The sequence below is a fragment of the Microcebus murinus genome, chromosome 19 (genome assembly GCF_040939455.1).
Source record: "Microcebus murinus isolate Inina chromosome 19, M.murinus_Inina_mat1.0, whole genome shotgun sequence".
NCBI lineage: Eukaryota > Metazoa > Chordata > Mammalia > Primates > Cheirogaleidae > Microcebus > Microcebus murinus.
Genome location: NC_134122.1, coordinates 36,460,911 through 36,481,851, shown reverse-complemented (window position 1 = coordinate 36,481,851; position 20,941 = coordinate 36,460,911). Strand labels below are relative to the sequence as shown.

Genomic DNA, 20,941 nt, shown 5'->3' with positions numbered 1-20,941 from the left:
TGACCTCTAGTCAGCAAAATGGCTATGTGGCTCTATTTTTGTTATCTTTTATTGTTTTCTGCACATGAGTTATATGCAACTTGAAAAATAGTTCACATGGGTCCCAAGGTAAAGGGAAGTGTGAGTTACATATGCTTCATGAGGCCTGGGGCTCAAAACTAGCATGAGTTAAATACAACTCGCATGGCAGTTAATGTGTTACATTTAAGCCCAATTTGCCACTCAGAAATTTGAGGTTGCTGTGAGCTAGGCTGATGCCATAGCCCGGGTGACAGAGCAAAAAAAAAGAATATGGCTATTGAGGCAGGAGGAAAACCTGGAGCTGATGACCTCACAGAATCCCAGGGAAGAGTCATCTTATTTTCACTTGTCTGTTATTTTAGGAGCAGAGCCCCTTCAAGAGGCTTCTCATCAGATAATGATTATCTGCAGTGAGAGGTCATATACTTAAAGGAAAAGGACTTTTACCTTTCATTTTATTATAATAGAATACTGTGTTTGAGTGATTTCTTAAAACTCTCCTTAAGCATTTCTGTTTTATAGTCATTTGGCCAAAATCTAATTCAGATCCAATTTAAATCCAAATGTCATTTCATGTTATATTTTATCCTAAGGTGTTACTAGTTATTTATTCAAATACAGTAAGTATAGTCATTACAGGATTAAAGTAAATTTCCAGGGCAAGAGGTAGAACACATTTGTTCTGTAATATTGAATACTGTAATATTGAAAATCATAAACAGGAGTTCTTTTTCTTCTGTAGAAAATAGAATTTTTTAAGGAAGTCAACAGGGAAGTAGAACAAATGAATATTTTGCATTCTTGGTGGTTTGTGGTTGGCTATATTCCCTGTCACATTTTATTATAAAAAAGTTCAAACATACAGAAGAATTGAAAGAATTATAAACCCACCAGCTAGAGTCTGCAATTAACATTTGCTATATTTGCTTTATCACATATCTGTTCATCTATCTGTTGTCTCTCTAGTCATCCATAAATCCATCTCTTTTTTTTTTTTTTTAATGAATTTCAAGTAAGTTGACTGGCAGGTTTTTTTTATTTTTGTTTTTTTTTATTTCGGCATATTATGGGGGTACAGATTTTAAGGTTTCAATAAATGCCCATTTCCTCCCCCTCCGCCCACAAGTCTGAGTCTCCAGCATGACCATCCCCCAGATGGTGCACATCTCACTCATTATATATGTATATACCTGCCCCCTCCCACCTGCCCAATACCCTATTACTGTAGTACCTATGTGACCACTTAGGTGCTGTTCAGTTAATACCAATTTGCTGGTGAGTATATGTGGTGCTTGTTTTTCCATTCTTGGGAAACTTCACTTAATAGTATGGGTTCTAGCTCTAACCAGGAAAATATAAGATGTGCTATGTCACCATTGTTTCTTAGATGACTGGCAGTTTTGCTAAGCAGTCTTATCTTTGTTGGTTTTCTTTCCTGGACATTGTAATTAAAATATCAACATGTTTTATGCAGATGTTTCAGCTGACCCTTTTTCCTATTTCTAAAAATCTGAGGCTGCCAATAATTCCCATCAAACTTAAATTATTTTTTAAAGTCTAGTAAATAGTGTCAAACCTGATTAGTACCCTCTTTCTCAATTACTTTATAATCCAGATAATTAAAATGTATAAGCTATCAAAAACAATTTGGAGTGGTTAACACTATCTTTTAAATTTTAAATATTTGTCCATATTATATTGTTTTCAGAGTGGAGAGATCTACAGACCAAGTCATCAAGCCAGTCAATGTGGGAGCTCTATCAAAATGGGTTGGGAAGATACCTCCAGACGTTTTACAAGACATGGCAGTGATTGCACCCATGCTTGCCAAACTTGGATATGACCCATATGCCAATCCACCTAACTATGGACAACCTGATCCCAAAATCCTTGAAAACACGAGAAGGGTGAGTGAGATTTTTAAAGTAACTGAGAATACTAGATTCAGAATTTGGGACATGAATAGTTTTTTTCTTATTTCTTGCTATTTTATGATCAGAAAAGTATTTTAAATTAGAAAAATTCTATTTGTAGAATGCATTATCAGAAGTCTTCCTCTGTATTTTAAGGGTAACTCTGGCTCTTACCAAGAACTGTGGGGTCAGTTCATTAATATATTTTGCCCACTTTTCTGGGAATGGTACTACCTGTTGGGGAGATTTATTCTCATAGTTGATTACTACAAATCTGCATAAACACCAGAATTATTAATGACCTTACTTATAGTTTCTTTTTTCTTTAAATCTAATGGCTATTTTACTTTTAAACCTTTTTAAAGATAATTTCTTGATACTTAAATGCTGAACATTGGCTTTATTAGAAGAATTATTAAAAAAGTACAATACACTAGCCCTCTGATTAAGGGAAAGTTGCTATTAAAGTGAAATTACAGTCTTTCTCTTAATAAATTAAAACTTATTTCATCTTTACAAAATATTGTTTCAAAAAATCCTGAAAACTTAGCCGGGCAGGGTGGCTCACACCTGTAATCCTAGCACTCTGGGAGGCCAAGGCAGGCCAATCGTTTGAGCTCAGGAGTTCAAGACCAGTCTGAGTAAGGGCAAGACCCCGTCTCTACCAAAAATAGAAAAAATTAGCCGGCATGGGGGCGCAGGCCTGTAGTCCCAGCTACTCAGGAAGCTGAGACAGAAGGAACGCTAGAGCCAGGAGTTGGAGGTTGCTGTGAGCTAGGCTGATGCCACAGCATGCAGCGCAACAGAAAGTCCTGAAAACTCAAAGTGCTAATCTGAATTACCAGTTGACTCTCTTTCAGATCACACCTATACATTCTTTTTTTTTATTGTGGTAAGATACATATGAAGTTTAACATTTTAATTTTTTTAAGTGTACATTTAGTGGCACCAAGTATGTTTACGTTACGTGACTATCACCACCATCCATCTCCAGACTTTTTTCATCTTCCCAAACTATAACTCTCTATTCTCTTCTTCTCCCAGCCCTTGACAACCACAGTTCTACTTTCTGTCTCTGTATGTATTCAATTTGAAACTACACTTCAAACAAGACAACCATGTTAGCATAAATTCACTGTTAGGCTATTTGATTTCAAAATTAAAATTCCTTGGCCTTGGCCGGGCGCAGTGGCTCACGCCTGTAATCCTAGCACTTTGGGAGGCCGAGGCGGGCGGATTGCTCGAGGTCAGGTGTTTGAAACCAGCCTGAGCGAGACCCCGTCTCTACCAAAAAATAGAAAGAAATTAATCGACCAACTAAAAATATATATACAAAAAATTAGCCGGGCATGGTGGTGCATGCCTGTAGTCCCAGCTACTCGGGAGGCTGAGGCAGGAGGATTGCTGAGCCCAGGAGATTGAGGTTGCTGTGAGCTAGGCTGACGCCACGGCACTCACTTTAGCCTAGGCGACAGAGGGAGACTCTGTCTCAAAAAAAAAAAAAAAAACAAAATTCCTTGGCCTTCTCTCATATTCCCTTGTTGATGTCAGTGTCCTTCCCTCCCCACAACTTTATATCATTTCTTTATTCTGTCTTTTGATACCTTTAATTGACAAATTTATGACTAACAAATTTATTTCATAAGGTCAATTTCCACATGAATTCCTTTCTCAGCTATTACTTTCATTTCCCTTTTTCATTTCACCATTTGTGGCTATATATGAAGAAACCATCTTATATGAAGGCAGGCAAATATTTTATTTTTTAAATAATCACCATCCTCTTAATACTTTATATATATAAACATTTTTCTTATAAAAATATAAGCTCATTACAAAAAACTTATAAAATTAAAAAGAGAGTAAAAATCACTTACAGTGTTATCACCCAGACACAAATCATTCTTCCTTCTCTACTTGTTTTTTTTTTTGGAGACACGGTCTCGCTCTGTTCCCTGGGATAGAGTGCAGTGGCATCATCGCAGCTCACTGCAACCTCAGACTCCTGGGCTGAAGCAATCCTCCTGCCTCAGTCTCCCGAGTAGCTAGGACTACAGGCACATGCAACCATACCTGGCAAATTTTTCTACTTTTTGTAAAAGTGGGATCTAACTCTTGCTTAGGCTGGTCTTGAACTCCTGGCCTTTAAGTGATTCTCCCACCTTGGTATCCCAAAGTGCTAGGATTACAGGCATGAGCTACCATGACTGGCCTCTGCATTTTGTTGAACGTAAGAGTACTTATCTTTTTTGTTTTTTTGAGACAGAGTCTCACTTTGTTGCCCAAGCTAGAGTGAGTGCCGTGGCGTCAGCCTAGCTCACAGCAACCTCAAACTCCTGGGCTCAAGTGATCCTCCTGTCTCAGCCTCCCTAGTAGCTGGGACTACAGGCATGCACCACCATGCCCAGCTAATTTTTTCTATATATTTTTAGTTGGCCAATTAATTTCTTTCTATTTTTAGTAGAGATGAGGTCTTGCTCTTGGTCAGGCTGATTTTGAGCTCCTGACCTTGAGCGATCCAACTGCCTCGGCCTCCCAGAGTACTAGGATTACAGGCATGAGCCACTGCGCCTGGCCAAGAGTATTTATTTTATAATCTCACATTTGTACACACAATTTTGTATCCAACCCTTTCCTCTTAATATTTATTAGCATTTTCCCACTATGCACTTGTTTTTTAAGCATAATTTTTCATGATTTATAATATATAATCATAGGAGCCACCTTAAATCCTTTCTGAAACATAGTAAATGAGGGACTAAGTGAAGAAACAGAATATATTTCTCTAGTAGATGTTCTGTAATTCATTTTATCATTTTCTTTTGTTGTTTACAATTTTATCTTTGACAAATTGTGCTATAGTGAATATCTTTGTGCATACTATATTTTAGGGTTATTTTTTTTTAAAGGTTAGACTAATAAAAGTAGAATTAAACCAGGTCAGATTATCTGAGATTTTTTTTTTTTTTTTTTTTTTTTTTTGGGACAGAGTCTCACTTTGTTGCCCAGGCTAGAGTGAGTGCCGTGGCATCAGCCTAGCTCACAGCAACCTCAATCTCCTGGGCTCAAGCAATCCTGCTGCCTCAGCCTCCCGAGTAGCTGGGACTACAGGCATGCACCACTATGCCCGGCTAATTTTTTCTATATATATTAGTTGGCCAATTAATTTCTTTCTATTTATAGTAGAGATGGGGTCTCACTCTTGCTCAGGCTGGTTTTGAACTCCTGACCTCAAGCGATCCGCCCGCCTCGGCCTCCCAGAGTGCTAGGATTACAGGCGTGAGCCACCGCGCTCGGCCTATTTGAGAATTTTTAAGGTGCTTGATATATGCTGATAAATCTTTTTCAAAAGGCCAGGCATGGTGGCTCATGCCTGTAATCCTAGCACCCTGGGAAGCTGAAGCGGGAGGATCACTTGAGGTCAGGAGTTTGCAGGTTGCTATGAGCTAGGCTAATGCCATGGTACTCTAGCCCAGGCAACAGAGTGAGACTCTGTCTCAAAAAATAAAAAAGAAAGCAAGAAAAACTTTTTTTAAAAAAACTTTCGAACTACCAGCATAGTGGAAGAGATTTCATCTTCGATTTTTGCTAATTTTAATAGATTTCATTGATTGATGTAACTGAAAATTTCCCAGTTATTAGCTATATGTATATATTCTATTATGAACTGTCTTTTAAGTTTTTACAATTTTTATAAAATGTATTAAAGTTCTATGAACTACAGTCTGCTAAAAATGAAGCATACATCAGCCTAGTATCCTACTTTCATAGTCCTTGATAGTCTCTTTGTAACTGGTCATTTATAGCTTTCTGCTTTCAATACTGAAAGCGTTTTTGTATAAACCAAAATTCATATATAAATGATATTTTGAGATTTCCCAGGCAGTAGACATTGTAGTTTTCCCACATGCAAGTTGGCTTGGCTAGGTTTTCCTCCTCTTTCTTGAGTGGTAGTTTGGGAAGAATTCTGTGGTTTAAATCCATGTGACTAAAGAATTTATTTCAAACACACTTGTGGTCGTTGAAAGGATTTCAAAGTGCTTACTGGGGGGAAAACCTTGCTTTTTTGTCTGCCTGTCTCTCCAGTGACAAATAATTTTGAGGAAGAAAAGATAAAAGTGTGAATTATAATTGCATATTTGAGCCCTTTGTGGTAATGCATGGAAGCAGACATTCATGTTTTCAGTTTGAGTTTCGTAGGCCTCCTTGCAATCTAAATCCTATGTATCTTCTAAGCTTTTTTGCATGTAATAACTCAGTTGCTAATATATCCAGCATTGATGACCATGAGGTTTTATAAAGTAATGCTTACAAAGAGATCTTTGATAATCAGCTGTGACATGAGATGGACTCCAAAGAGAGAAGGTGGCTGAGGAATGTGTTCCCTTATTTATGGAGTGAAAGTGGGAGAAAACAATCACATTTTCACTGGAAATATAGAATTTACACCTCTAGGCCTAAAAATACTGTTTTTCATACAATTTTGGGTAGTCTGGAAGTAATGATGAGTCAGCACATTTTAGGGACAATTGCCCAGTTTTGAATAGAAAATCATGTGCTTTATGGTTGCCATGACTCACATGGTACATTAGGAATGAAACACTAACATATTTCATACCCTTTCCTACCATAGTCTCCAATCCCCAAATTGTAGCACATTTAAATAAATAATGCCCTTTAGGTTGCATCCTCAGCCTTCTCCCTTCCTTAAAGGTTCTTAACCTTGTATTCTTTTTTAAATAGAGATGGGCTCTTGCTCTTGCTCAGGCTGGACTCTAACTCATGAGCTCAAGACATCCTCCTGCATCAGCCTCCCAGAGTGCTAGGATTATGTGTGTGAGCCAGCACGCCTGGCTCTTAACCTTTTTAGATTTAGGAATTTGAGAATGTGATGCAACCTGTGGATCCCTGCTTCAGAAATACAGACACATAACATACACAGAATTTTATCCACAATTTCAGTGGATTCATAGATTCCCCTAAAATCTATCAGATTAAGGACTCCTATTTTATAGTCTCCTTGATCAAGCTCATCCACTCATATAGTTTTTTTTTTTTTTTTTTTTTTTACTCAGAAACACCAGTGTAGACACTCATATAGTTTTTATTACAACCTATTTGCTGATGATCATACATTTGTATTTCTCAGTGGGTCTCTTTCCTAAGCCCCAGGTTCATTATTTCCAACTGCTGTCTGTATATCTCCACCTATATGCTCTCAAGGACCTGAAATTCAGTGTCCAAAATTGCATTTATTGTCCAAGCTTGTTCCCTGACAGGCAGAAGCTAAATGGAATTGTTCACTAAACTAAGCAGGAATCCGAGGTATGAGGGTAAGGGATGAGGCTGTGCTTATCTGTACTTGCAGTGCCTGTGAGTCAGCAGATAAGAGGAACAGAGTCCTTAGGGCACATGCCTCAAGCCCCAAAACAGTTCAGAGACCTAGTTGCTAAACTTAAAGAATAAGCTAAAAGGAAGATCCAAGTTGTGAATGGAATATCCAATTGAAAACCTAAATAGAGCAAGTGGTCAAATGGAAAAGCAGGCACCAGGGTTACAGAACCCACAGAAGCAGACAAGAAGAAACTTAAAGATATAGTGAGCTGGAACAGGGTGTTGGGTTAAATCCCTAAACCAACAGTAAGATGCCACAGTAATTGGAATTGATATTCTTGCATTAAAGGTAGAGCCTGGAAAACACACTTTTTTTTTTTCTCGTTCCTATACCCAGCAAAAACTGCTTCTTCCTATTTCTTTTCTCTATATACACAGCATTCATATTTATACAGTTATCCAAAATAGGATTACCTAGCTTTATAGATAACATGTAATTAACTGGTTAGTGAGACCCTTGAGTCTACATTTGAAAATATCTTGATTCAGCCTTTTTCATTTCAGCTTCCTTGGAGCAGTTTCTTCTCATTTCTCACATAAAGTGAGGCAGTACCCTCTTTTTATTATTTAGACATCCTTACGCTACATTTTCCAAATGCTATGTAAGTTATTTTTCCACAGCTCAAATATGAATATATCATCACCTTACATAAAATTTATGAATAGCTCCACTGTTACTACAATATAAAGTCCAGACTTCTTAGAATGGCATTTACTTTTCAAATATTTGGAGATTTTCTAGTTATCCTTTTCATTGTCGATTACTAATTTAATTTCATTATGGTCAGAGAACACAGTCACTAGGGTTTCAGTCCTTTGAAATACATTGAAAATTGCTTTATGACTAGCAAATAGTCTCATGTTCACTTTAAAAAATGTGAACACTGTGTTTGTTGCAGAGTCTGTAAATATCAGCGAGTTCAAGTTATTTCATGGTGTTTTTCAAGTCTTCTAATTCTTATTTGATTTGGGGGGTCTAACTTTATAAATTTTCGAGTAAAGTGTATGAGTTTATTTATTTCTCCTTTCATTTTTATCAATTTTCTTTCATGTATTTATGATCTATATTATGAGGAACATACCCATTTAAATTGTCTTGAATTAGCTCTTTTGCAATTATGAAATATCTCTCTTCATCCCTGATTTCACTCTCTGGAAGTCTACTTTGTCTGATATGAATATAACCACAAGAGTATTTCCATGTGTATTATATACATGATATGTTTTTCCCATCCTTTTATGAATACTTTTAATCTGTGTCTGTACATAGCTGGTCTTCTCAGTTAATCCATTTATACTCTCTGCCATTTAAATGGAATATTTAATCCACTTACATTTAATGTGATTATTCATCTGGTTTTTAAATCTACCATCTTGCTGTTTTTTTATTTGGATCATCTATCTTTGTTCCTTTGTTTCTCTTTTCCTGCCTTCTTTGGAATTAATCTTTTCTAGTATTCCATTTTATCTCCTTTTGGCTATTATCTCCTCTTTTTAGCTATATACCTCTTTGTTTTTTGTTTTTGGTTATAGTAGTTCCTCTAGGACACAGGCTACAAAATTTTTTTTATAGAAATCCAGATAGCAAATATTTTATGCTTTTTGGGACACTAAAGGTTTTGGGTTTTGTTTTTTTTTTTCTTGAAGATCCAGACTTTCATCTGGAATCATTTCTCTTCAGCCTGATGAACTTCCTTTAGCATTTTTTATTAATATATAGTAAGGCTATACTGGTAACTAATTTTATTAGCTTTTTTTTTTTTAACCTGAAAATGTATTAATTTCTTCTTCATTATTTTAGAATATTTTGCTGGACATAGAATTCTAGGTTGATAGGGTTTTGTTTTGTTTTGTTTTGTTCAGGTTTTTTTTTTAACTTTCAGCAATTAATATATATTATTTTATTGGCCACCATTGTGTTTAATGGGAAGTCAGCTGACATTCTTATAATAATCAATAACTTATTCTTTTTTCTTTGTCTGCTATAAGATTTTCATTTTATCTTTGGTTTTCAGCAGTGTAACTATAATGTACCAAATTCACGGATCCTTTCAACTGCCATCTCCAGTTTCAGTCTCAGCTTTGATTAGTTCTTAATTAACTTATTTTTTAATTCATTGATCCTGTTGTCTTCTGTAGCCAATTTGCTGTTAAACCCATCTAGTGATATCTTTATTTCAAATAATTTATTTTTCAGTTCCAGAATTTACCTTTCTCTGCTAGAATTCTTCATCTCTTCAACCATTCTGTTCATCTTTTCCTCTAAATTTTTTAACATATTTATAATAACTATTTAAAAGTCCTCATCATGAGTCTCTCCCTATTTTCTTAATTATGGGTTATATAGGCATACCTTGGAGGTATTGTGGGTTTGGTTCCAGACCACCATAATAAAGTGCATAATGCCATAAAGCAAGTCACAGAAGTATTTTGTTTTCCCAGTGCATATAAAAGTTATGTTGACACTGTACTGTAGTCTGTTAAGTGTGCAGTAGCATTATGTCTAAAAAACAATATACATACCTTAAATAAAAATACTTTATTGCTGGCTGGGCATGCTGACTCATAACTGTAATCCTAGCACTCTGGTAGGCTGAGGCAGGAGGTAAAGAAGGATAATGATCTTAGTTAGCATAGCTTTGCTCTAAAATCCTGGGATTTACAATGTGATTCACCCATAGCGGCCTGTCATACCTCCACACAGCACACCTGTCTCCCATAGACACTTCAAGCACCATTGGATCTCTTAATCATTTGGCCCCAGAGGGAAGGCAGCTTGTAAGGCAGCCTGGTCCTGTTTCAGCTTCTTCTCTTGCTCCAGACCCTACTTAGAACATCACCTTTATGGCTTACTTGGTAAATGTGTAGGAGTAGAAAACCCATATGGAAGTATATGTTGTTTCCATAATCCAAAGAAGGCCTCTAGGTGTTGAGTCTGTTTTTTGTTGGAAGGATACACTACATGTAGCAACTTGTCCTTGGAGGGAATATCTTAATACTATATGTTCTAGATTGCTGAATCTCTAGAAATTTTACAGAAGTAGCAAGCCACTGAATTTTTTCAGGGTTTATTTTCCACCCTCTGACATATCTTCCCAAAGTGGACAGGGTATTTGCTACTTTCTGTTTAAGTCCAATCAACATATCATCAGTGTAGTGGACCAGAATGCTCTCCTATGCAGTAGTAAGATGATCAGGGTCCCTGTAGATTAGATTATGACAGAGTACTTTGATACAGCCAGCCGTTGGGTGAAGTAATAACTTCTAATGGTCTTTATTAACAGGTATAGCGAAGAAGGGTTTGCTGAATCAATAGCTACATACTAGACACTAGGAGCCATGTTGATTTGCTCTAGCAAAGTTAACACATCTAGAACAGCAGGTAAAATAGGAGTCAGTAAGTATCACCCTGTATCTTAAGTTTTTGTTGGATGTACTAATCTCTATAATCTCTCTAGGAATGCAGTATTGCTTTTGGTGTAATATTTTGGTAGGGACAGGCAGTACTAGTATAACGCCTGAAGTATGGCTTTAGTATGCCACCCATCTATTTTAGTCCCAGGGACGCCATGATCAATTAGCCACCACCAAAAATCTCTACAGATCACACCATTCTGTTTTCCTCCTCCACCTCTGCATTGCTTATAACGTGTAACTATGTACCCATTGTTTCTAATAGTTAAGTGCCACCACTTGGTTCCTGTGAGTGGGTGATATTTTGTCCCTCCCTTGAATAGTTCAGGGAGTCTGGTTTTAGTATCTTTTTAAGTCTATCAACTGTAAAAATGGAGGTGACTATGAAAGTATCTCATTCATTTATTTATTCTTTCATCCAAGTGTCCACTTGTTCCTCCGACCAGAATGTAAAGATGATTAAGAATCTGTCTCTTTCCTTAAGAAGTCTGATGATGAACACCAGTGACTAAAGGGAAAAAAAAAAAAGTAGTCTAATGAAAAAGATAGACAAGCCAGGCATGATGTCTTATGCCTATAATCCCAGCACTTTGAGAGGCTGAGGCAGAAGGATTGTTTGAGGCCAGGAATTCAAGACCAGCCTGAGCAACACAGTGGAACCCTGTCACCACCAAAAAAAAAAAAAATGTATATATATCTGTATGTTTTTTAATTAGCCAGGCATAATGGTACATGCCTGTAGTCCCAGCTACTCGGGAAAAGATCACTGGATTATGATTGTGCCACTGCCCTCCCAGCCTTGACAACAGAGCAAGTCTCTGTCTCTTAAAAAAAAAAAAAAAAAAAAAAGACAGATTTGTAATTAACTGTAATTCAATGTGATAACTGCCATAAAAGTAGGGCATTCAAGATGCCATGTGGTAACAGATTGCACTACTGGGTTCTCATGTTTAAAGGATAAGTAAAAGTTCTCCAGTTTGAGAAAAAGGGAATAGAGCACTCCAGTGAAAGGAAATTTATGAAATTATTGTTGACTGTACTTGTATGTATTAACTGCCTTTCAGTGTCTCTGAAAACTTGGTTTGGTACTATTTCCTTTGAACGGAAATAACTTAGCATTCCTGCCTGATAAGTGTCCTAATCATTCTGCACACTGAACTTTTTCCTTAAGAAATCAATGTCTTAATGCTCAATTTCCTATATTTACACTGCTTTCTGTAAGAAGAGGTTCTTATTTCATAGTCACTACACATTCCCAATTCAGTTCACATTGCAATCCATCTTGTCCAACTTCATCCAAAAGTGAATACACTGAAACATTTCTTTTCCTTAACAACATTGTTGGAGTAGAAAGAGTATCATGCTTCTGGACCAATTAATATTTTTTCTTGTTGATATAAGAAGTATTAACAACATTTATTCAGTTGTTTCTAGGCAGCGCAAGATTGTTGAACTTTCCAAGAACCCTATCTGAGATTTGCAAAGCTGCCAAAATATTTTGAAACAAATGAGAATATGTAAACATACATGTTATCAGCTGTTTTATACTATTTGTGTTTTAGAGATAAAGAGTCTCTAGTGTACCACAAGAGTCCAATGGGATTAAAAATGTAAATTTTAAAATCTGGATTCCTTTCTGTATTATCATATCTGGCTGGAGTTGTGTTTTCTCTACATGTGAAACTATCAAGTCATAATTCTTCAAGGAAGAAGCTTATTACAGTATTAAAAATAATGAATTATGTTACTAAATAAATAACAGCAGGCTGAGCACAGACCAATGATGATAGTTTGTCAGAAACTAAGGATTATAATTAATTTAATTCTTTGCTCTTGAGTATAATTGGAAGGAAGGAAGGAAGGAAGGGAAGGAAGGAAGGAAGGAAGGAAGGAAGGAAGGAAGGAAGGAAGGAAGGAAGGAAGGAAGGAAGGAAGGAAGGAAGGAAGGAAGGATGGATTAGAGTTTATAATGAGTTTACAGAAAGGAAGGGGAGGAATAAAATAAATTTGAGTTTACAATGAATGTGAATTCACAACCTGTGTTTGTAAGACTATCTTTTAACATGTGGAGTTAAAAAATATATGTGTGCTTTTTTCTTTTTCTTTTTCTTTTTTTGAGACAGAGTCTCACTCTGTTGCCCAGGCTAGAGTGCCGTGGCATCAGTCTAGCTCACAGCAGCCTCAAACTCCTGGGCTCAGGTGATCCTCCTGCCTCAGCCTCTCAAGTAGCTGGGACTACAGGCATGCGCCACCATACCTGGCTAATTTTTTCTATATATTTTTAGTAGGCCAATTAATTTCTTTCTATTTTTAGTAGAGACAGGGTCTCACTCTTGCTCAGGCTGGTTTCGAACTCCTGACCTTGAACAATCCTCCTGCCTCGGCCTTCCAGAATGCTAGGATTACAGGCACGAGCCACCACACCTGACCTATATGTGTACTTTGAAGAAACCTCTGAGCAAAATCAAAACCTTAAAGTCTACTGTGTGTAATATGGTTAGCACATAGTATGGTCATCAGTATATATTTCTGGAGATTGTTTGAAGTTCTCTTATTTTGAAAGAACTGATATTAGTTAAATTAGGGGTTGGCAAACCACAGCTGTCTATTTTTGTAGATAAAGTTTTATTAGGACACACTCCACTTATTTATGTATTACCTATGTCTGCGTTTGCCCTACAACAGTAGAGTTAAGTAGTTGGAACATACTGTATAGCCCATAAGGCCTAAAGTATTTACTCTCTTGCCTTTTATAGAGTAGATTGCCAACCCCTGAGTTTAATTCTCAGTTTTTATCTGTTCACAAATGATATATATCTTATAATATACTCCAATGAGTTTTGCAAGGTTAATATATTTGTTGTGTTAAAAAATTTTGATCTTCCTGATTTTTCCCCAGCTCTTTATACTTACAGAAAAATAGAAAGAATAGTACAACAAATATCTTTATACCCTTAAAATAGAATTATTAATTGTTAAAATTTTGCCATAATTGCACGTATCTATAGTCCCAGCTACTCAGGAGGCTGAGGCAGGACGGTCACCCGAGCCCAGGAATTCAAGATTACAGTGAGCTGTGATCACGCCACTGCACTTCAGCCTGGGTGGGTGACAGAACTAGATTTTATCTCTATAAATAATAATAATAATAAATTTTGTCATATTCAGGCCAGGCACAGTGGCACACACCTGTAATCCTAGCACTCTAGGAGGCCAAGACGGGTGGATTGCTCGAGGTCAGGAGTTCAAACCCAGCCTGCACAAGAGCAAGATCCCATCTGTACTATAAATAGAAAGTAATTAGCCAAACAATTAAAAATAGAAAAAATTAGCTGGGCACAATGGTGCATGCCTGTAGTCAGCTACCCGGAAGGCTAAGGCAGGAGAATCAGTTGAGCCCAGGAGTTTGAGGTTGCTGTGAGCTAGGCTGATGCCACGGCATTCTAGCCCGGGCAACAGAGTGAGACTGTCTCAAAAATAACAATAATAATAAATTTTGCCATATTTGTTTCATCTCTCTGTCTGTATGTATACCCACATGTATTTTTTATTGCTGTTTAATTATTTAAAAGTTGCAGATATTGTGCTCCTTCAACACTCATCTCTAAGAATAAGAGCATTTTCCTACATTGGTTAAAATTTAAAGGCACGTGTATGAGGTTTTTGTCTGTGAGGGAAATATGACTGGCATTTCTATATACTTTGTTCATCCCTGTGATCCCATTTATAAACTGTGGAAATTCAAAGTATAATGCATTAGTTATCTATTGCTTTCAAGTAGAAGACTGAATAATGGCCCTGTAGAGATGTCCACATCCTATTCCCTGGGATCTGTGAATATGTACCTTCCCTGGCAAAAGGGACTCTGCAGATGTAATTAAGGATTTTTGTTTTGAGACAGAGTCTCACTTTGTTGTCCAGGCTAGAGTGAGTGCCATGGCATCAGCCTAGCTCACAGCAACCCCAAACTCCTGGGCTCATGCGATCCTCCTGCTTCAGCCTCCCGAGTAGCTGGGCTACAGGCATGCGCCACTATGCCCAGCTAACTTTTTCTATATATATCAGTTGGGCAATTAATTTCTTTTTATTTATAGTAGAGACGGGGTCTCGCTCTTGCTCAGGCTGACTTTGAACTCCTGACCTCAAGCAATCTACCCGCCTCGGCCTCCCAGAGAGCTAGGATTACAGGTGTGAGCCACCGCGTTGGCCCGTAATTAAGGATTTAAAATGAGATTATTCAGTTTTCTGGGTGGACCCAGGGTAATCACTAGGGTGCTTATAAAAGGGGTCCAGGGGAGTTGAAGGCTGAGAAGGTGCTATGATGATGGAAGCAGAATCAGTGGAGCAAATGTGACCTTGTACACTGTTAGCATTGAAGATGGCAAGGCTAGGAATTTCCATATCCAGTTTCAAAACTATCATGTCCTGCCTTCTTTTTTTTTTTTCTTTTTAAACAGTCCTTGCCTCAGTTTTTCTCTCCTCTTGTATTTCGCCAAAGAAACCAGGTGGTGCCTTCAAAACATTCCTTGGAAATCTGTTTAGCTTCTAGACCATCTAATTCATTAGGCACATTTTCTACTTTCTACGTAACTACAAAATTGGGTTATAAACTTTCTGCTGTTACACAACAAAGATCCTCCAGCCTCCAAGTTCCAATCAGATGTTCCTCATGTTCCTTAAAAACTTTTACAGGTGGGCTCCTAAAAGTCTAAAGTTTACTATCAATTCATGGTAATTTAGGCTTTTCCCACTGCTCTCCTTAAAGGCCTTCTGGCCACCATCCATTGCCCAGTTCTAACACTCCTCCCACATTTTAGGTATGTGTTACTATAGAACTTCACTCCTGACAAGAATCTGTATGATGTATTTAGGTGGCATAACAAATTACCCTAAAACTTCCTAGTGGCTTAAAGCAACAAACATATTATCTCAGATTCTGTGGATCAGGAATCTAGTCATCGCTTACCTAGATACCTCTGGTTCAAGGTCTTTCATGAAGTTTTAGTCAAGCTGTCAGCCAGGCTGCAGTCATCTCAGGGCTCAGCTGGGAGAGGATCTGCTTCCAAGCTCATTTGTGTGACTATTGGCAGGCCTCAGGTCCTTGCTGGCTGTTGGCTGGAGATGTCAGTTCTTTGCCACATGGGCCTTTCTGTAAGGCAGTTGACAACATGCAGCTGGCTTCCCTTAGAGCAAGTCAGGAAGAGAGAATGCCCAGGACAGAAGATACATACTTTTTGTAACCTATTATCAGAAATAATAGCTCATCACTCTTGCCAAATTCTAGTTGTTAAAAGCAAGTCACTAGATCCATCCCACATTTGAAGGGGGTTACACAAGGTCATGTTCTTCAAAAGATCAAGCCAAGTACAGAATTGGCTTAATAATATTTCTGACAATTTTTCCTATAAATTGTAAAACCTTGGCTATCTGAAACCCTTGAGGAATGAGTCATTCTGGAAAGTTAAGTTTCTGGATAGATTTTTACCATGAAAGGACCAAATCTTAATGATTTAGTGTAGAATCCTTTCTGCTGCATTTGATCACATACTTCCTTGCCTTTTTGAATAAATTACTGATCATTATTTGAAATTTTATTTCATCAAAAGAGAATTAGGCTCTGTAAGAGTGTGCTCAAAAAGAAAAAGAAAATTAGCAGTTGTGTGTTATAAAGAGAAGGTGCCTGTCTTCTCTTTATATAGGGTATAGAATTGTTGGTCTCTTTACTAAGTAACTTCAGGCTTCTGTCTGCCTTTTATAATTTATGTTTCATCCTTTGTTTTATTTGTCACCTCTTAATTATCAGTATTTGTCCCATTGCCTTCCTGTTTGCTCTATATAATTGCTACAAGTTGAACCCAAATAACTTAAGTTGGCTAAAACTGTGTGGATTGAAAATATTCAGAAAAAAATGTATGCTTGTGTCTATACTGAACGTGTATAGACTTTTTTCTTGTTATTCCCTAAACAATACAGTATAACAACTATTCATATAGTATTTGCATTGTATTAGATATTATAAGTAAGTAATCAAGAGGTGATTTAAATATACAGAGGATGTATGTGGGTTATCTGCATATATCACACCATTTTAAATAAGGGATTTGAGCATCTGTGAATTTTGGTATTCACAAGGGATCCTGAAACCAATTCCCTACCCCCACCTCCACCCAGATAACTGAGGGACAACCGTACAGGTGAGGCAGTGGTGACAGGTGAAGTGGTATTGGGCTTAATAGATCAGTTCCTAATTAATCTTTTAAGAAAGCTAAAAGTGGTCTGAGGACAAATAACAAGAATGATACATTGCTCACTTTAGACAACGTTCAGAACCTTTCTTGGGTTTTTGAAATGTAACAGGCAACTTAGGCAAACTCTCCTCCCCCTTCTATCTATATTCTAGGTAATCCCACAGTTGGAGGCTGTTTTATAGTGGAGTTAATTGTTCCTCACTCCAAAAACTTAAGCCTGATTTTAGTCTATAAACCCAAAGCATCAAATATGGTTTAATTTTCTATTTTATGTATTTCTTTTGAAACGTTATCTTGCCAGCCAAAAGCCTCTAATACGGAAGCATACATCATTGTAACAAGTAAAAGCTATAAAGCAGTGTTAAATACTACATGTGGAGCTTACATTTTTATATGCATTTTTTTAGGCCCTATGTGGTGTTTTGTTCTATGAGAGGATTGAAACAGTGCGGTAACCTTTATAACTTACTAAGCAAAAGACCCTGCTAGAAAGGGCACACTAGTGGAACCAAGAAAGCAATCTCTGTGATACTCAGGCTTGGAGAAACTTCCTTCAGAATCATAGAATGTTAGAGTTGGTGGGGGGAAGGTTAAAACATCTGTAATCCTTTATTTTTCCAGCTCCAGTCTCTTGTGAATAATTTACAGTAAAGTTAAAAGATTGAAAATTACATGCCTCTTCTACTTATCTTTTCCCTGCACAACATAAAATTTATTTTCTAATTGTAGTGTGTTTGTTTATTTAGCAGTCTCATAAATGGTGGTTTCTGGACTCTGCAAACCCTTGCCACAAAAGTTACTTAGTGCGTAAAAAAGACCAAAAAAAAAAGAAAAGTTACTTATCTGGACCTCAGCTAATATACATACTATGTGTGCACCCTAACAATATATTTCCTAAAACTAAGTACTATTGGGTGCTTTAAATTTAGTATCTCTCCTCCATTTCCAACTTTGCAGAGCTCCCCAAACTAGTGACCCTAAACCTATCTATCTGTCACTCGTAAACATAATATATGAAGATGGAAAGCTGATGTAGAAATGATAAATGACTGAGCCAAGTAGAAGGAATCCAAATGTAAGTGCCTGAGGAAAAAAAGGGGATATAAACAAGCAAAGCAATGGGACAAGAAGCAATCCACTCTACCCTGAACCCCACAAAAGCTCAGGAATTGGAACGTCAGATATTACAAATTGGGGGAAGGGGATGAAGTCTGATACTAAAAATAGGGAGATTGAAAGTCTGTGTAGGAACAGTTAGATCCCCAACCCAACACCATGCCTTCTCCCTCCCCTCCCCACAGGAGTATATTTTCTTAGGATGGAAAAAAATGAGAGAAAATGAAGATATGAGGGGGAGAATGTGACATTATCAAGATGGTGGAATAGAAGACCTCCTGGCATCACTCTCTCCACAAAAATACAACTAGACACTATTCAAAGACAATAATACTACCCTCAGTTCACCAGAACTTGGGAAGAAATTGGGAAAAAAACCCTGCACCCATAAAATGTAGAGAAACCACAACCAGTAAGAGAAATGGTCAGTTTACATTGTGCCACCCATTCCCCAAGCCAGCATAACCCCACTCACAGAAAATTTCCCTACTCCTACAGTTTCTAAGGTGAGAGGAAGGAATTGGAGGTAGATGTTTGATCTCCCCACTGGTCTGGGAATATTCTTTGGGAAGCCTACTTTAGTCTCTTCCCATCAGAAGCACTGGCAGTGCCAGAAAGGCCAAACTACCTGGGGTGAAATGGAGACAAAGAGCAAGGCACTGATTGCAGCAACTGGCTCATGGATCTTAGTGGCTACTCTGTGCTCCAGTCTATAAGGATGCCATGTTGAAGAGTCTGCGTGGCACCATAGTGCTACAGGGGGAACAATCATCAGGAAGGCCCAAACCACTAGCCAGATTTTCCACAAAGCCCACATGCTTATATGGAGTCTTTCCCTGGTCCAGAAACAAGTACAAGGTTGGGATTAAGTTCTGGTGCCCAGTTGAGACTTCCACAGACTGGGACGCAACAACAGGGCAGCAATATAGTTCCAGAGAAATGTTTACTGTCCAGTGCTCACTATAAGGCTTTGTCAGACTGGGAAACAAAGGCAGGGCACCAAGTTAGTTTTAATGCAGTGTTGTAGTTCCAGTATTCTCTATAAATCCTCACCAGAACAGGAAGAAATAACAGTGTTTATGTTCCAATACTAAGTAGTAAAGATCTAACACACCAGAGAGCACCTGCAAAAATTGGAAGAAGTGACTGCCTCCTCAAATGCACAAGTATCAATGTAAAGAAGCAAGGATTATGAAAACTTGAGGAAATAGGACACCACCAAAAGAAACCAACACAAAGCTTTAGCAATGGACCCAGAAGAATTGAAGATCTATGAAATGTCAGAGAATTCAAAATAATCCTCTTAAAGAAGTTTAGGGAATCCCAAGAGAATACAGACTGAAAATCAAATGAAATTTGGAAAACAATCCAGGAACAAAAAAATTTGACAAATAAATAGAAACAATTAAGAAAAACCAAATGTAAATCCTAAATATAAAATACACAATAACTGAACTCAAAAGCGTATTAGACAGTTTCATCAGCAGACTTTATCAGAAGAAAGAAACAGTGAGCTTAAAGACAGAACAAATGAAATTACCCAATCAGAGAAGCAAAGAGAAAAAAGAATTAAAAAATAAGGAAGGCTTACAAGAATTATCGGTCCCCATAAGCAAACTAACCTTCACATAATAATTCCCAAAGGAGATGAGAAAAAAAGGCCTAGAGAGCATATTTAAGAAAATAATGGCTGAAAAATTTTCAAATCTGGAGAAAGATGACACTATCTGGGTGTAGGAAGCCCAGTGGTTACCAATCAGATTCAACACAAAGAGGAAATCCCTAAGGCACATCATAATCTAATTAACAAAAATCAAAGCCAAAGAAAGAATACCCAAAGCAACAAGAGAAAAGAAACATATATTCAATGGACTCCCACTACAACTTTCAGCAGATTTCTTAGCAGAAACCCTACAGGCCAGGAGAGAGTGAGATGCTATATTCAGAGTGCTAAAGGGGGGAAAAAACAAAACAAAACACTGTCAACCAAGAATACTATACCCAGCAAATACATCCTTTAAACACAAAGGCAAGATAAAAACTTTCCTAGACATACAAAAGCTGAGGGAATTCATCAACACCAGGCTTGTCTTAACAAGAAATGCTAGAAATCTTTTAGGGAAGTCTGAAAATAAAAAAAGAAGTGAAAAACAAACAAAAAGAAAGCTAAAGGGAGTTCTTCAGTCTGAAAGAAATGGGTGCTAATGTGTAACAAGAAAACACCTGAAGGTATTAAATTTACTGATAAAAGAAAGACAATAGAAAAATCCTGAATATTCTAATACTGTAATTAGGATAAGTAAACCATTTGTATCTCAAATATGAAGACTAAAAGACAAAACTATTAAAAACAATAATGACAACAATTGTTTAAGAAATAGGCAATAAAAAAAGATTATTTGAAACATCAAAGAGTCAAATAAGGGGGTGATGGTAAAGCATAGAGTTTGTTTTTGTTACTTTTTTCCTTTGTAATCAAAATTAAGTCATTATCTGTTGAAAAGAACCTGTTATGTCTTTTGTAAGCCTCATAGTAACCACAAAGCAAAAACTTACAGTAGATACACTAAAAACTAATAGCACATGAAAACATACTACTAGAGAAAAATCACTTAGCCACAAAGGAAGACAGAAAGGAAAAAAAAAAATAAAGGAAGAAAGGATCTATAAAATAACTATAAGCTAGTAACAAAATGGCAGTAGTAAACCCTTACCTCTCAATAATAACCTTAAATGTAAATAGATTAAGTTCTCCAATTAAAAGAGATAGATATGGCTAAATGGATTAAAAAATAAAAAGACCCAACTTTATGCTGTCAATAAGAAATTCACTTC

The 20,941-nt window shown here is 37.1% G+C and overlaps 1 protein-coding gene across 4 annotated transcripts in view; it reads left to right on the top strand.

Annotated features, from left to right (window-relative positions):
* The window catches only part of TPST1 (tyrosylprotein sulfotransferase 1), an 86,378-nt gene that overhangs the window by 55,528 nt on the left and 9,909 nt on the right, over positions 1 to 20,941 (top strand). For all 4 annotated transcript variants that reach the window (XM_075995392.1, XM_012764084.2, XM_012764085.3 and 1 more), the window contains one exon: positions 1,730 to 1,928. In XM_075995392.1, the coding sequence (XP_075851507.1) occupies positions 1,730 to 1,928 (199 nt within the window). The remainder of the gene's footprint in view (positions 1 to 1,729; positions 1,929 to 20,941) is intronic.